Source organism: Thamnophis elegans, chromosome 15 (assembly GCF_009769535.1).
Source record: "Thamnophis elegans isolate rThaEle1 chromosome 15, rThaEle1.pri, whole genome shotgun sequence".
NCBI classification, from domain to species: Eukaryota; Metazoa; Chordata; class Lepidosauria; order Squamata; family Colubridae; genus Thamnophis; species Thamnophis elegans.
Window position 1 is genome coordinate 28,705,370 of NC_045555.1, and position 15,866 is coordinate 28,721,235.

The window sequence follows — 15,866 nt, forward strand, 5'->3', positions numbered from 1 at the left end:
GTTCGGGACCCTTCATGGTAGAGAGAGAGAGAGAGAGAGAGAGAGAAGGCAGAGCCGGCCCGGCTTTTGCGCTCCCTTCCCGCCAGGGCTACTCGAAAGCCCGGGACATCCCCCGCCGACTCAGGCGCCAGTTCCGGAGACTTCTCCGCCTGTCCCTCGCTTGGCCCAAGTCCGCCTGTCCCGGCTGCAGGGAGGCGGGGAGCCGGCGCGAGGGCGGCTCTCCCGCGGGGGCTGCGTGACCCGGCTGCCCGGCAACCGAGCAGCAGCGGCGGCGGCGACATGGCGACCAAGGCGGCGGCGGCGGCAGCGCTGGATCGAGAACGGGGGAGCGGCCAATCAGTGCTGCCGGTACGAGCACCGCTTCCTGGGCAGCGTCCGGGCCGGGGGACAGCGCCCCGGGTCTCGGGCGCTTGGAGGCAGCCGGGCAGAGCCGCCGCTCTCCTCGCCCCGGGCGGTCCCGGCCGGCCTCCCGCCAAAGGGCCGGGCTGGGATTGGGGGCGGCTGGCGGGGTCGCCGTTTGGTCCCCGAGGGGAGTTTGGGTTGCTCCCCGGGACTCGATGTTCTGTCCCCCGCCAAAGTCCTGCCGACAGAGGCGCTTCTCACGCAAATCTCTCCAAGGGCGAGGAGGAGGAGGAGGAAGGGCTGCATTTTCCACTTGGGGCTGAGGGCAGAAGAAAAGTCCTGGAAAGCAAAGAAGTAGCTGCAGAAGAGATCCGGCTCTGGTTGGACTCCAGCAGCCTCGAAGAAAGCCTGGGGGGCAACCAGAGGCTCCTGCGAGGCTGGCATTGGAGCTGTGGCCTAGAAAGGCACAGCCTCGCCCCCTCCCACTTCATGTATTCTGTGGCATCTTAGAGGACATCCAGTCTTCTTCTGGCTACCCTGGGCTTTGACCCCACGGCCTTGGCCAATTGGGTGGTCCACAGATTTGGGTGAGAGAGGATGGATGGATGGATGGATGGATAGGGGTGGGTGGATGGATAGATGATTGGTAGATAATGGATGGATGGATGATAAATAGATAGATTATAGATAGATAGATAGATAGATAGATAGATAGATAGATAGATAGATAGATAGATAGATAGATAGATAGATAGATATAGATAGATAGATGATAGATAGATAGATAGATAGATAGATAGATAGATAGATAGATAGATAGATAGATAGATAGATAGATGATAGATAGATGATGGATACATAGAGGATAGAAAGGAAGAAAGAAAGAAAGAAAGACAGAAAGAAAGAAAGAAAGAAAGAAAGAAAGAAAGAAAGAAAGAAAGATAGAGGATAGATAGAGGATAGATAGATGGATGGATGGATGGATGATAGATGATAGGCAGATAGATGATAGAGATAGATAGATAGATAGATAGATAGATAGATAGATAGATGTCAGCATTCCAAATATCATGCAGAATTAAATCAGAGTCCAAGGCAGAGCTATCCTTAAAGTTCCAATTTAATAAGACAGACATGTTGGCACATCTGTGCAAATCCCAATTTTAAAACTTCCTGGGATTTCACCCAGTTGAAAGTTCATGACCTTCTCCCCGCACCCATAAATCCATCACATGGTCCAATCTTCTTCAGCCACGCTGGCATTTCCACCCATCTAGTTCCGGTCAGATGCAGAGGTGCGGAGACAAAAAATGACCTTGGGCTTCTAGAAAAGAATGACAACAACACATTCCACAATTCTACTTCTTTCTATTCCCCCTCCCAATTACTACACTAATGAAACAAGATAATGAAATAATAGAGAGTGTGGCAGGCCAAAGGTCTTAAAAAGGAATATAATTGCAGGCCTGACAATAGGTGGATAGATAGATGATAGATAGATGATGGATGGATGGATGAATGGATGGATGGATGGATGGATGGATAGATGAATGGATGATGGATGGATGGATGGATGGATGGATAGCTAGATAGATAGAGGATAGATAGAGGATATATAGAGGATAGTTGGATAGAGGATAGATGGATGGATAGATGATGGATGGATGGATAGATAGATGATAGATAGATGATGGATGGATGGATAGATGGATGGATGGATGGATGGATACCTGCTGCAAAACCACATGCCTGTTTTTGATTCTGATATGTTGAGAGGCATGGATAGAATTATCCTAAAAGTTACCAAAATGATACCAAAACTACAAGAACAGAACACTTGCCTTTTTGTAATTGGGGCCCTTTTTGTGATTTTTCACGTATATCTTTCCATCCCCATTTGCTGATTGCAGGAGGTGCAACCAGTTGCCAAAGGTCTGGCCGAGGCCCACAGGGTGTGTTTGAAATGTGCTCAAGGGCCAGTGGTGACCTAGCAAAAATAAGAATTTCTGCTTTGCTGCATTGAATTGTCTTTTTTTAAAAAAATTCATTTGCAAATGCAAAGCCAATTATTCTTCTCTTAACGGTCTGTTCCTGCTCCTGTTGTAAATCAGTTAAATTGGTGTTGACAGTTGCCATTGTTTTTTCTTTGTGCACTAATTTTTTTTTTTTAAATCCTTGCCATTGAATGTGCTGCAATTTATTGTTTTGCTGTAGGATGAAGACAAAATTAATAAAGATGAGGAAGCGATGGCTTGGAGATTTCTGTCGCTTGCTGAGGTCAGCATTATGTTGGAACAAGACGTTGCAGGAGTTGAAAAGTAAGTTTGGTGGGGCATCGACAGATCTTGCCCTTGCCATCATCTGTCCAGAGAGCAGCCAGCTGGTTTGCAGATGGAGTGTGTCTGTGTGTGAGGGGAACCCCGTGGCTTGGGCTCTTATGATGTATGTGTTCTTCCCTTTTAAAGAGAGAGGGAGTTTTGTGGGTGGCCGCAGGGTCATTCTTCACTCCTGATCCAGGGACAAAGTCATATTCCTCAGTAGGCCACAGATGGTGGCCCTTCCCATGCAGATTTAGTTTTAGACATTGACTCTGCCAAGCTATGGTATTACAATATTTCCAAAAATTTCAGGTTCCTGTTTGTACAAAAATCCATGTGGGGAAATCTGGTTCTCCAGAAGCAGTTTAAACTTACCGTATTTTTGGAGTATAAGACGCACCTTTTTCCCCCCTAAAAGAGGGTGAAAATTTGGGTGCGTCTTATACACTGACTGTAGCCCTACCCACCTACCGGCCCCCACCCTTTGGCCTCTGCCTCCCAGCAATTTGCCTCCTTGCAGTAAATGGGAAAATGGGGCTTGCTGAGGCTGCAGTAGGCTATAGCAATCCCTGCAGCCTGAAACAGCTGATGATCTGGAGGCCCATGGTAAAATTGAAAGTGAAACTTGCTCTTTGCTCCACAAGACAAATTGCTGGGAGCAGATTTTTTTCCTTCTAATCAGGCTGTTTGCTGCAAGGAGGTAAGTCAATAACTATAAATGCCTATAGAATGTTCAAATTATTAGACTTAATTTTTTTTTGCTTTATTATTATTCTAGACAGCTTAATAAAATGAAGAAGCTTTTTAAAATAAATGCTTAATCTGAAGAGGCCCAGTGCCATTGTATCTTCTTTTAAAAAGCAGAGAATAACTATACTTCCAGAAAGCACATCAATTTTTACAGCATCTGTACAAGTATAGTCTGAAATGTAACACTACAAACAGTGTATATTGTCTGTACTGTTTGCTGTTTGTTGCAAGGAGGCAAATTGCTGGGCGGCAGATATTTTTCTCTTGTTTTCCTCCCCAAAAGCTAAGTGCGTCTTATAGTTCCGGGTGTCTTGTACTCCAAAAAATATGGTAAATGGTTCAGTTTCGGGCACTGGTTTTGGTCCAAGGTTGGAAGGACCCATCCAATTCCTGCTCATTCCTGGGTTTGCAAAATTTGCCCCCTTGAAAGTAAATTGGCACAGTTACACAGACCCAGGTGTGCTTTTGTGCTTTTCTGATGTTCTGATTTTTCACCTACAGGAGTTTGGAAGATTTTTTGAATCTGAAGCATCGGCTGACATCTCTGAAAGAAGCTGCACTACTGGATTATTATGTCTCTGGATTCTGGTGGGCCAAAGGATTAGAGTTTTCATCTCTGCAGATTGGGGGGTTCCTGAGTCTCCTCAATTTGCTGCTGGATAATCTGGAGAGTAAGTTCAGCCGCATCTTACAAATGTACCCATCCTCCATTGGATTCCTGTATATAAGAATATTAGGGGCAGAGTTATTTGTCTCCCCAAAATTGTGATTTTACCGTGAATTCACTGGCTGCTCTTATTGAAAGGACAATATGTTTATTTATTCCTGGTATTTGTATCAGTGATTCAAATTTTTTTTACTACCGGTTCTGTGGGCATGGCGTGGTTTGGTGGGCGTGACAGGAGAAAGATATTGTAAAATCCCCATTTCCTCCAGATCAGCTGGGACTTGGGAGGCAGAGAATAGATGGGGGTGGGACAGTCAGATATCGTATTTACCGGTTCGCCGAACTACTCAAAATGTCCACTACCGGTTCTCCAGAACTGGTCAGAACCTGCTGAATACCACCTCTGATTTGTATACTGTTTTCTATGCCAAAACATTTCAAAGCTGTTTATGGCAACAAACTCTAGCAATAGATTGAGGCTCTTGGGCACTGTGTGACTTTTCCCTGTAATGGGTGGGTGTGGTGGAAGTTCCCACCCCCTCCCCTTTTTGTATTTGTAACAATGGGAGTGGTCTACACACTAAATAAATCATAGGCCCTGTCCTCAAAGTCCACCTCCTTGGTGAGGAAAAGAGTAGGAGAGAGAGAAGGAATGGGAAGAGGAGAGAGGAGAAGGAGAGAGGAAGGGGAAGTAGAGAAGAGAGGGATGGCAGAGGGAAGAAAAGAGGTAGGGTGGAAGAGAGAGGGAGAGGAGGTAGTATCATTGTGGAACAGGGTATAATGTGTATGGAAAGCAGAAGAGCAAATGAGAGTTATTGTGGGTAGACGGTGAGAAGAATTGATATAATATTGGATATTACATAACAGTGTTTGTTAAAATGTAACGGTATACTCGTGGATATTTATGTGAAAATAAAAATTAAAAAAACTTTGATTAAAAAAAGCCCACTTTCTCCAGTGCCCCCAACCCCCAGAAATGAGGAGTTTAAACAGGAGCCTTTTGAGTCCTCAGAAGTTGCTTGCATCTACGCCAAATAATGGCTTAGCATAGTGGTGAAATTCAATTTTTTTTTACTACTGGTTCTGTGGCCGTTGCTTGGTCGAGCTGAGGTGGCGTAGTGGTTAAATGCAGCACTGCAGGCTACTTCAGCTGACTGCAGTTCTGCAGTTCGGCTGTTCAAATCTCACTGGCTCAGGGTTGACTCAGCCTTCCATCCTTCCGAGGTGGGTAAAATGAGGACTCGGATTGTTGTTGGGGGCAATATGCTGACTCTGTAAACTGCTTAGAGAGGGCTGAAAGCCCTATGAAGCAGTATATAAGTCTAACTGCTATTGCTATTGCTATTGGTGGACATGGTGTGGCTTGTGTGGGCGTGGCAAGGAAAGGATTCTGCAAAATCCCCATTTCCACCCCACTCTGGGGCCAACCAGAGGTGGCATTTGCCCATTCTCTGAACTACTCAAAATTTCCGCTACAGGTTCTCCAGAACCTGTCAGAACCTGCTGGATTTCACCCCTGACTTAACTTCTCAACCTGGCCACAAATTATGGTTTGATTAGATCTGGCATTCCAGCACACTGACCCAATTAACATGGATTTGCAAACCACAGTTGGTGCTGGCCTTAAGTTGCTCTTGTATCTTGAATTACCTTGCCACAAAAATGCTAGAAGAAGAGAGACGGATCCAACCAGGTTTCTGCTGAGATATTTCACAGCTTCAAACAGACACAGGTTCTGATATACGGTGAGTTCAGCCCATGGAGCCATGCAGCTTCTGAAGCCACGGAGGGCCCTCCTGGGACCCCTCTCCCCTGCCCAGGAGAGCAATACCTACCCATCCGCAAGCGCTCTGTTTGCACTCATGCTTGGCAAATGCCAGGTGTGTTGATTTCTCTCCTGGGATTCGAGCAAAAACAAAGTCAGAATTGCATGACAAGGTGGCTTGGCATCGCTTTACGTGAAAACCAATGTTTCTCCTGGAAGAGACAGTTGTCTGGCCTATGAAGAAATTTGTGACAAGGGACTCTGGCACTTGAACTGAAAACTCTCTAGCATTTTAGGGTTTATCTGGAGTGTTTATCTCTTGCAGAAAAGCCCATCTGGAACTATGGGTAGAAAAATCAAAATCACTCTGGTGCATGTTTTCCCAAAAAAAAGAGGTTTATATTACAGTCTATATTAGCTACATTTTAAAAGTGACATTTGTATAACTTTGTTAACATATGGATCTCAGCCTTATCTGTAATGTAATGGAAAGTGTCAGAGCATCTGCAACAGAGCAAGAAGGGAAAGGGTGTTGTGGCTGTATCGTGTTTCATCTTCCAATTTATCTGACAAAGCAGGAGGGATTAAAACATCTTTCAGTGGACGCTGAACGCTTAAGATTTTAAAAAAATCACTGTGTGCCCATTAGAGTAAAGAACTTGGCGCATCTCTGGTTGTGCACATCTGCTTTATATCCTGAGAATTTACTTTAAAATTGATTTATTAAAACATCATCTTACATCGCCATTGTATATATCCATTTAAACCGAATGAACAAATTCCAGCAATTAAAGTTTGGCTTCTCAACTCTTGGCTGAGGTCAGACTGCTGTGTTAGATCTAACATCTCCTGGCCTACTTGGAGATGGGCCAGGGCAGGGCAGGGCCCTTCGCCCCACAGAGGACAACTGGTCTTTCCAATGGGCAGGAGAAAAGAGCCCCTTTCAGGCCTTTTACCACCAAAGCTTGCCCGACTGACCCTCCACTGGGCCACCACAGGAGATTGATTATCATGAGAACATGAAGATACCGAGGGATGAGAAGTCCTGTAAAACCTAGAAGGGGGTCCAGTCAAAGATTAAATTTCCTTGATGCAGACTTGTCCACATCATAGAACCTTAGGGTTGGAAGCAGGGGTCCAGCAGGTTCTGACAGGTTCTGGAGAACCGGTAGTGGAAATTTTGAGTAGTTCGGAGAACCGGCAAATGACACCTCTGGCTGGCCCCAGAGTTGGGTGGGAATGGAGATTTTGCAGTATCCTTCCCCTGCCACGCCCACCAAACCACACCACGCCCACCAAGCCATGCTCACAGAAGCGGTAGTAAAAAAATTGAATTTCACTACTGCTCTCCAGTCTGCTGAAAATAGCCCTCCTCTGGTCCCAGTTTTGCCAAGGTCTGCTCCTTCTTTTCCCAGGGGCTGATCCCCCCCTTGGAGCCTTAGTCAGGGAAAACACAAACATGGGGGTAACCATAGGGATGTCCCAGCATGCTTGGGAGCATTTTCCTGATAAGTCCTACCCTCCTCTGTCACTTTGTGTTTGTATTATGTGCGCAAAGGCTTTTCTTCAAGTACGGGTTAGTTTTCACATGATCCAGAGTATGGAAGCCAATTCCTGTGCGGAGGCTTCTCATCTGAGTGGGTTTTTGCTGGAGTTAGAAGAACCCTTCGCGTATTGCAGACACATTGAGCCACAGGGGCTCACTCTTCCTCCCTTTGCATTGCAGCCTATCACATGACCCTGGAAGAGAACATCCAGGAGCTCGCGAGCACCATGGCTGGCATTGGGCTGAGCAATTCAGAGATAAGCGGCGGGTTTGAGTTCTTCACTGTAGATCAAGCCAAAGCCATAATCAATTACGTGAAGAGCAGGTAGGCCTTCTTCATCCTTCAGCACTGCTATGGGGAGGTGGCCATTCAGTGCTTGTTGGGCATTGTGAAGTTGGTGAGGGTCTCATTCTTTCATGAATGAATCAGGTTTGGGTTTTGACTGTTGGTGGCACTTTGAACCCCCAGTAATTACACTAACTCCCCCCCCCCAAAAAAAATTGATTATCAGTTGCTCAGTTGATGGCACGAATTTTCGTAATATGAAACTAGAAACCCTTCACTGGGTAACGGATTAATTAGTCAATTAATCATAGGGTTTTAATCAATTGAATAAGTGATTAAGTGTTCATATGTCTTACCCTAACATTTCTCATGCAAACATGACCCCTTCTGGAAAGATACTTTGAGGGAGCACATTTGGGTTTATACAACAAAACCAGGGACTTTAACGTTGGCCTAGAGAAGGAAGGAGCCCCTTTTGATTCTTCTCCTCCATTGGGGAGCGGGGATCAGCTAGATCAGGGGTGTCAAACTCAATATCGTTGAGGGCCGCATCAGGGTTGTGTTTGACCGGGGGTGGGGGCAGTGTGGTCATGGCTCAACATCACTTGTGTCAGGAATGCCTGTGGTAGCCCAAGTGCTCTGCCAGCGAGAACGGGCTCCCGAGCTCCATTTTCAGCTGCAATGGCTTCCTGCAACCCTCAGCCAATGAAAACGGAGCTCAGGAGGGCTGTGCCAGCGAGAATGGTGCAGGTGCGGCCATCCCGAGCTCCGTTTTCATTGGCTGAAGGTTGCAGGAGGCCATTGCAGCAGAAAACTGAGCTCGGGAGCCCATTTTTGCTGGCAGAGGCACCATGGGCTGGTCCTTTGCTGTTTCCAGGGCAGCCCCGTGGGCCGGATCTAAGCACCTTGCGGGCTGGATCCAGCCCCCGGGCCTTGAGTTTGACACTGAGCTAGATGGCCTGAGTTGGATGCTTCCTGGAAGACCCCAACAGAAGTGAAGACCCTTCCCTGCTCTTTGCCTTTGAGACATGGAAATGTAAATTGGCTTTGAAACAGAAGAAGAAGCCTGGACTATGGAATTTTCAACCCATTTTCAGAGCAGAAGTCAATTTCAGAACATGAAATAAAGAAGGATCTGCTTCCCGACCTCAGGGAGCTTTGAAAATGCAGAGGACATTGCAGCTCACCTGGGCTCTTCTGCTCTTAGCGCAGGTCTTTGCTAGAAGAAATAGCCAGATTCCTCGACAGGAAGATCTCTTGATCTTCTTCCAGTGATGGAGTTGCGGGGTCCCCCCCCCCCAAGAATATTCACAATTTCTTCCTCCCCTTAGTTTTGGTGGAGATTTTTTATTTACTTTTTTTGCAAGGAGAAAAAGAGCGAAATGCCCAGTTTCCAGGGCAGGTGCTAGGTAATTGTCCCTCTACCCTCCGCCCACCCACCCCCATTCAGCTGTACCAACCTCAGCCTCTTTGATGAGATTCTCTTCCAGTAAACAGTCCAATGAGGAATGTCCGTCTGCATTAATTGCTTTCGGATGCTTACATGGCTGTTTATATGAAAAGGCCTGCCTTGTTTGGTTCACATCTGTCAAACGTCTCTCCCTCAATAGCAGCCAGAATGCATGTCGAGTGCATTCCATGTCTGACATAAAAGAAGAATCTGTTCAGGCCAAGAGAAGCCCACATGTTGCCCAAGCCACCTTATTTCTTAGCTGGGTGATGAGCTTGGCTTCAGAGGGGAGAAGGGCAGTCATCAGTTGGCAGACACATTCTCCATCACCATCACTCCGGGCAAATCCCAAAGCCATCTTGACGGGATCAAGCCAGATCCACCAGGGCCAGCAAAACCAGACTGACAAAGAAATAAATATTAGAATGTGCAGAAATGAACAGATTAACATTAGCAATTGAGAAAGAGCAAGCTGAATTCATATTATCTTATGAATGGTTGGAGGAAAAAAAGAGTTTAGAAATGAGAGCTAAAACATAAATAGACAATACACTTAGATAGAGATATAAATAAGATGAAAACTGTGGGCATGTGTATGATGGGAATAATGATGTTTAATGTTGATATGATATTATTACTAGAAGATATTAAGAAGAAAAATGGAGAGTTTTATAACATTTAAATGCTCAATATATTATAATACTAAACGTAGGAAAAGAATGCTAATATGAATGTGAAAGATGTGACAAAAGAGGAACGATGTGGCCCAGAGATGTTTGTACCCAGACAACACACTGCATAAGGAAAGATGGAATGTTTATTTTTGCAATTAAAAAATAATAAAACTCTTTAAAAAAAACTGACTGACAAAGAAAGTCCAAGTTACTTTGCAAATGGCCCTGCTCCTTGTTCTCACAGTTTCTCACTGCAATGCATTTATTCTCCTTCCTTACCTCCAAGGGGATGGGGTGTCTTGCTTTTCACCTTCACAACAGCTTTGTGAAGCAGATCAGAAATCACAGCTCTACAATTTTGATGCAAGTGTAGTTCTGCATTTAGTGGGAATTATGACCTTACTGCAGGATTTTATAACAGTGAATGAATCGGTGTACTTCAAGACATGGGGAGGATTTTACGATTAGCTAGGGAAAGGAAGCTAGAAAAGAAAGTAAGGAAAAGATACAGAACCCAGGCGATGCACTGTTAAGTGGAAAAGGGGAGGGGGAGAAGGGAAAAGCAGAAAAGAAAATATTAAATATACAAGTATATATTCAAGAACAAGATATAAAGGGGGAGGCATAGTTAGGAGAGATTAGCGAAGGTAAGGGAATAAGAAATGATACCAAATTATATTTGGGTTTGTGGAAATACCATCCTAAGAAAACATAAACTGAGATTTGAAAGAGACAACTATAACAACATAAAAAGAAAAGGAAAGAGGATGAGAGAATGAGAAGAAGAGGAGGGAAGGAAGGAAGAGGTGAGGAGAGGAGGATGGAAGGGAGAGAAAGAGAAGGAGAGAGGATAGGAAGGGGAAGAGGAAGAGTAGGAGTAAGGGAGAAGTAATGAAAGAAGGAAGGGGAAGGGGAAGAGGAAGGAAGGAAGAGAAGGGAGGGAGGGAGAAAAGAAAGGGAAAATAAGGTGGTATTGCAACAGGCGGAAGGGATGGTAAATAAAGCAACCCAAACTGTATATTATAACCTATTAAATGAAATAACAAATGTATAAGAGTGACAAATGTAAAGAAGAATAACAATTATGTGAATTTATACTTAAAATGGTATGTAAGAGAATGAAGAAAAGGGGGGAAAAACAGTGAATGAGAGAGGAAAAACAGGTTTGGGGTTGTGAAACTCAGCCAGGACTTTTGGGTCTTAGGCTGTGTGGTTAAAGAACCCCTTTTTAGAAGCAACGTGAACCCTGCATGCCCATAAAAAAAGATTTGTCCACTTCCTTGTCTTTCAGTTTATTCCAACATTATACCCTGTACGAATATCTTTTCCACAGTCCCAGGGAAGAGCTTGTGATTGGAGATGAGGTAAGTAATTCATAGGACTGGAAATGATTAAGCGGGATGTTTTAATGCATATTCTCTGGCATCTGTTTTGTATAGCTCAAAGCAATTTTATGTCAAAAATGCTCAAGGGTTAAAAGCATAGGAGAGCGGATAAAAGAATAAAAGGGAATATCATAATGCCTGTCTCCTTTGGAATTTGAAGTTAACAACAATAAATGGTGCTATTGTTGCTTTGGCTGCTGGCTGTAGTGTTAAGAATGTATTTGCTGACAGTATTTGTGAGAGCAACACACACACACACACACACAACATTGCTAGGTCTTGTTACTGTAGCTGAGGAGGAATGGGACTAAGCAGTGCCCTTTGCCTTGACTGGGGGGCCCCAACCCAAGGGACAAGGAAGGGGGTGCTCAGAGCAATGAGTTGTGCGTTGCTGGGGAGAAGGGGAGGGGGAGACACACTGTCGGCCATGCCAAAGAGCCTTTCCTACAGAAGGGAGCTTCCTGCTGAGGACTTCCTAGCTTGAAGGGTCCTTGGTGCTTTCTGAGCTTAGTTGGAGGGTTTTTTTGGCAGACGTTTCATTACCCAACTAGATAATCTCATCAGAGCTTCCCCACAAGGAGAATGCAGCAGGCGTTTTGCATATCATTGCTGAATTTCTGCTTCTCTCCAACCACCTGCTCTTTACTGAGTTTTTAATGTAGGATCTGATGTTTTATTTTGATCTTTGCAGGAAATCTATTGTATGCATTAGCTCAGTGGATTCTTCACTTAGGCTGGGATTCTAACCATAATATGGGTCTTATTTCTGTGCAATTATGCACATAGATGTCCTGATTGCTTATTTGCACCCTATGACTATCATTAAGTGTTGTACCTTATGATTCTTGATGAATGTATCTTGTCTTTTTATGTACACTGAGAGCATCTGCACCAAAGACAAATTCCTTGTGTGTCCAATCACACTTGGCCAATAAAGAACTCTATTCTATTAATGCTGCATTACAATGATATAACAGAAATGTTATAACAGAACTGTTTTTAACTCAGCTGTGTGTAACTTTGCAATCAGGGATCAACTGATTTAATTTGTTTATCATCTTTATGGGGTTGCATTATGGGGTTGAATTCACAAATTCAGAAGAACTGAATACAGCAACATATCAGATCCAGGAATGACTCTCTCCCCCTCGCTTAGTCAATAGCTGCATAGAAGCTTTCATGATTATCAGCCATGTTGGCAGGCAGAGGGGGGGGGGGGTCTTAATTTATTTTAGTGATGATGTATTTTTGTCTGCCTTTTATAGAGCTGGGGGGACACTTAGAAATGTGATTTTGAGGGTGATGCGGTCCCACAGTTCTTTGAGGAAAGGTTTGGACCGATTCTTGCTTTGAAACAAGTCTTAATAACATGGCCTGGTTGGCAAATGTAGTTTTATCCCTCTGGGCTTCCATCAGCAGGATGGAATAATCTGTGTTTTATGACCCAGCTGACTGGATGAGTGTTCGGTGACCCAGCTGCGAGACCCCTGGTCCAGCCCCTGCCAGAGGAATTTATGGGCTTCGCAAAGCTTGCCAGAGCGTTATATTTCTGGGTTGGATATGGTGTAGATTCTGATCTTGTGCTCTCTCTGTCTCTGTCTGTCTGTCTCTCTGTCTCTCCCTCCCTCCCTCTCTCTCTCTCTCTGTGCGTCTGTCTCTGTCTCTCTCTATCTCTCTGCTTCTCTCTCTCTCTCCCCTCTCTGTCTGTCTGTCTTTCTGTCTGTCTCTCTCTGTGTGTGTCTCTCTCTGTCTCTCTCTCTCTTGCTCCCTCTCTTTCTGTCTCCTTCTCTCTCTCTCTCTCTGTCTCTCTCTCCCCCCTCTCTGTCTGTCTGTCTGTCTGTTTGTCTCTGTCTCTCTCCCTCCCCCTCTCTCTCCTTGTCTCTCTCTTTTTCTCTCTCTGTCTGTCTTTCTCTCTGTCTCTCTCCCTCCACCCCTCTCCCTTTCTCTCTCTCCCTCTCTCTCTTTCTCTGTCTCCTTGTCTCTTTCTCTGTCTGTCTCTCTCCCCCTCTCTGTCTATCTGCCTGTCTCTCCCTCCCTCTCTGTGTGTGTGTCTGTCTCTCTGTCTCTCCCTCCCTCCCTCTCTCTGCCTCTGTCTCTTTCTCCCCCTCTCCCCTCTCTCTATCTCTCTCTCTCTCTCTGTCTCTCTCTCTCCCCCCTCTCTCTGTCTCTCTCTCTCTTTCTCTCCCTCTCTCTCTCCCCTCTATCTGTCTCTCTCTGTCTCTCTGTCTGTCTGTCTCTGTCTGTCTCTCCCCATAACACACACACGTACACAGACACACACACACACTCTCTCTCTCTCTCTCTCTCACACACACACACACACACACACACACTTATTATTAAATGTGCTCTGCCATAAAATTTATTGTCATCCAATATCATCTGCTGGAGTTCAGTTTGCAAAACAGAAACTATTTACATTAACTTAATGCTCTCCTCGGTGTTCACATACTTGGGCTACTTCCAAATTGGGCTTCATTTCCTTTGGACAGAGCGACTCATTTGTGATGTAGGGAAGAAGGGGGCTTTCCCCCCACCCTCTCTTCCTGGCAGCACTGAGGGGGCAGAATTGTTAAAGGAAAAGCTCATTTTAAAATTATGGAATTTGGTTTCATGTAAGAATTTTGCTGCTGGTATTAGCACCACCACCACCAAATGTTCCTTTCCTTCCTTTATGCCTCGTACACAATTTTAATTCAGTTTTTCAAATGTCTGTTACTAGAGTCACATTTTGATGAATTAAATAATCTCATTCTTAGAGCCAATTTTTAGAGTTCTTTTTGGTTTTCTGTCTTTTTCCTCTTTAGAGAAACATGATAATATTGGTAACATAACCTACAAACAAAAATATAATTGTTGAATTCTTTTTTCCAATGTCTTACGAATGCTAATTCAAGCAATATGGTTTCAATTAACAGTGTTAAAAGTTCACCTATAGTTTAACATGAAAGAAAAATGAAATAAGAGGGAAACATGCTTGGGATTTTGCTCCTTAGGCAAAACATCTCCAGAAAACTTGACAGGATTGCTCAAAAGCCCTTTTCTTGAACCCTAAGCTGAAAAAAGAATTATTCAGATGTTAATAAACAGTCAAATTTCCCTTTTCTTGTTGTGTCATAATTATTTGAGCTCACTTTGATCATGACACCATAATAAATTGAGGATGTAACCCAGAAAAAAAAAGTTGTTTTTCTGCGTCAATTGCTATCCTCACTTGATCCATAAGCAGAAGGGAACCCAGCCAACCCAGGTCATCAGTAGTTCACACAGAGGTACAACAGGCAACCTTTCCCAAAGGCAGATGACATTGTTTCATCAGATCTGACAGTTTTAAGCACTAGTGGCTGCCCAAGAAGGCAGGCCCGGTCAGCGAGGAGACAAAGATGAGGAGATCCTGAGGCTGTAGGCCTCAGAGCCCTGGTTGGGTTCAGCCAGTTTGCACCACTTCGGGAGAATTAGTTGTTAACTTTCTGAGCAGTTTGCTGAACTGGTTGTTGGAAGAAATCATTAGGGCAGAGAACCGGTTGTTAAGTTATTAGAATCCCAACGCTGCCTCAGAGCCTTGTGAATGCTTGGCTGGAAGAGGGACTGAATCAGTCATGATTGGAGAGCAGCTGAAGGAGATACCAAGAATCTGGTCGAGTTGTTCTGACCCTTGAGTCCCCAAAAAAATCATTCAAACGCTGCTCTTCTTTCTGAAGATAAAATACAATGTAATAACAAGTATTTCCCAGTTACTTTATGGTGCCCCCGAGTAGTAATGGAATCAGTCTGGCATCCTCTAACAGATTAACAGAGTTGGAAGGGACCTTGCAGCTCATCTAGTCCAGTGGTTCCCAAACTTGGCAACTTTAAGACTTGTGGACTTCAACTCCCAGAATTCTCCAGCCAGCTCTACTGGCTGGAGAATTCTGGGAGTTGAAGTCCACAAGTCTTAAAGTTGCCAAGATTGGGAACCACTGATCTAGTCCAACCTGCTGCCCAAGAAGGAGACCCTACACCTGCCTCTACCTAGGATTTGAACTCCTGGTTGTGAGGCGAGAGCTCCACCTGAAGAAACTCTCTGATTGGCCACCTGGCCCAGTCTCTGAGATGAAGCAAAATAAGACAAAGAATTAAAACAGGGGGAACTCTGCATCACAGCAGAAAGCAAAACGAGGAAGGCAAAATGGGGGCACCAATCTTGTCCTCTCCGAGAGAAGCTATTCAGTATTAGGGCAACTTGAATCTCGGCTCCAATCACAGAAGAAGGAGAAGTTGGACTCTTCTGAGGTGGTTTCAAGAGCCAGTTGACAGAGTGGCCAAATTAACGAGAGGAGCCTGGAAGGAAAAAAAAAACTGATTCTGGTATTATGGGGAAATGAAACTGCTGACCCTTTAAGAGTGTCCAGCCAAGAAAATCCAGTGCTGGCCATAAATATCATCTCTGTACAACTGCTTAAGTGATGTCCCTGTGCATAGGCAGCCCTGGGCAGATCACACTGGAATCAGACTGACCATTTGCTCTGCAAGCAACAATAGAGACCCTCTATTCCAGGGGGGACAAACTCGAGGCCCGGGGGGCTGGATCCGGCCTGGGGGGTACTTAGATCTGGGCCATGGGGCTGCCGTGGAAAGAGTGGACCGTCCCGCAGTGCTTTTGCCAGTGAAAATGGCATCCTGAGCTCCGTTTCCAGCTGCCAC

The 15,866-nt window shown here is 44.9% G+C and overlaps 1 protein-coding gene across 1 annotated transcript in view; it reads left to right on the top strand.

The window, feature by feature from the left end:
* Positions 1–268: 268 nt before the first annotated feature.
* CABCOCO1 (ciliary associated calcium binding coiled-coil 1) overlaps positions 269–15,866 on the top strand; it is a 43,064-nt gene continuing 27,466 nt past the window's right edge. Inside the window, exons 1-5 of the mRNA XM_032232220.1 lie at positions 269–348; positions 2,557–2,660; positions 3,912–4,081; positions 7,569–7,713; positions 11,090–11,162. Coding sequence (XP_032088111.1) covers positions 280–348; positions 2,557–2,660; positions 3,912–4,081; positions 7,569–7,713; positions 11,090–11,162 — 561 coding nt within the window. The 5' untranslated portion in view covers positions 269–279. The remainder of the gene's footprint in view (positions 349–2,556; positions 2,661–3,911; positions 4,082–7,568; positions 7,714–11,089; positions 11,163–15,866) is intronic.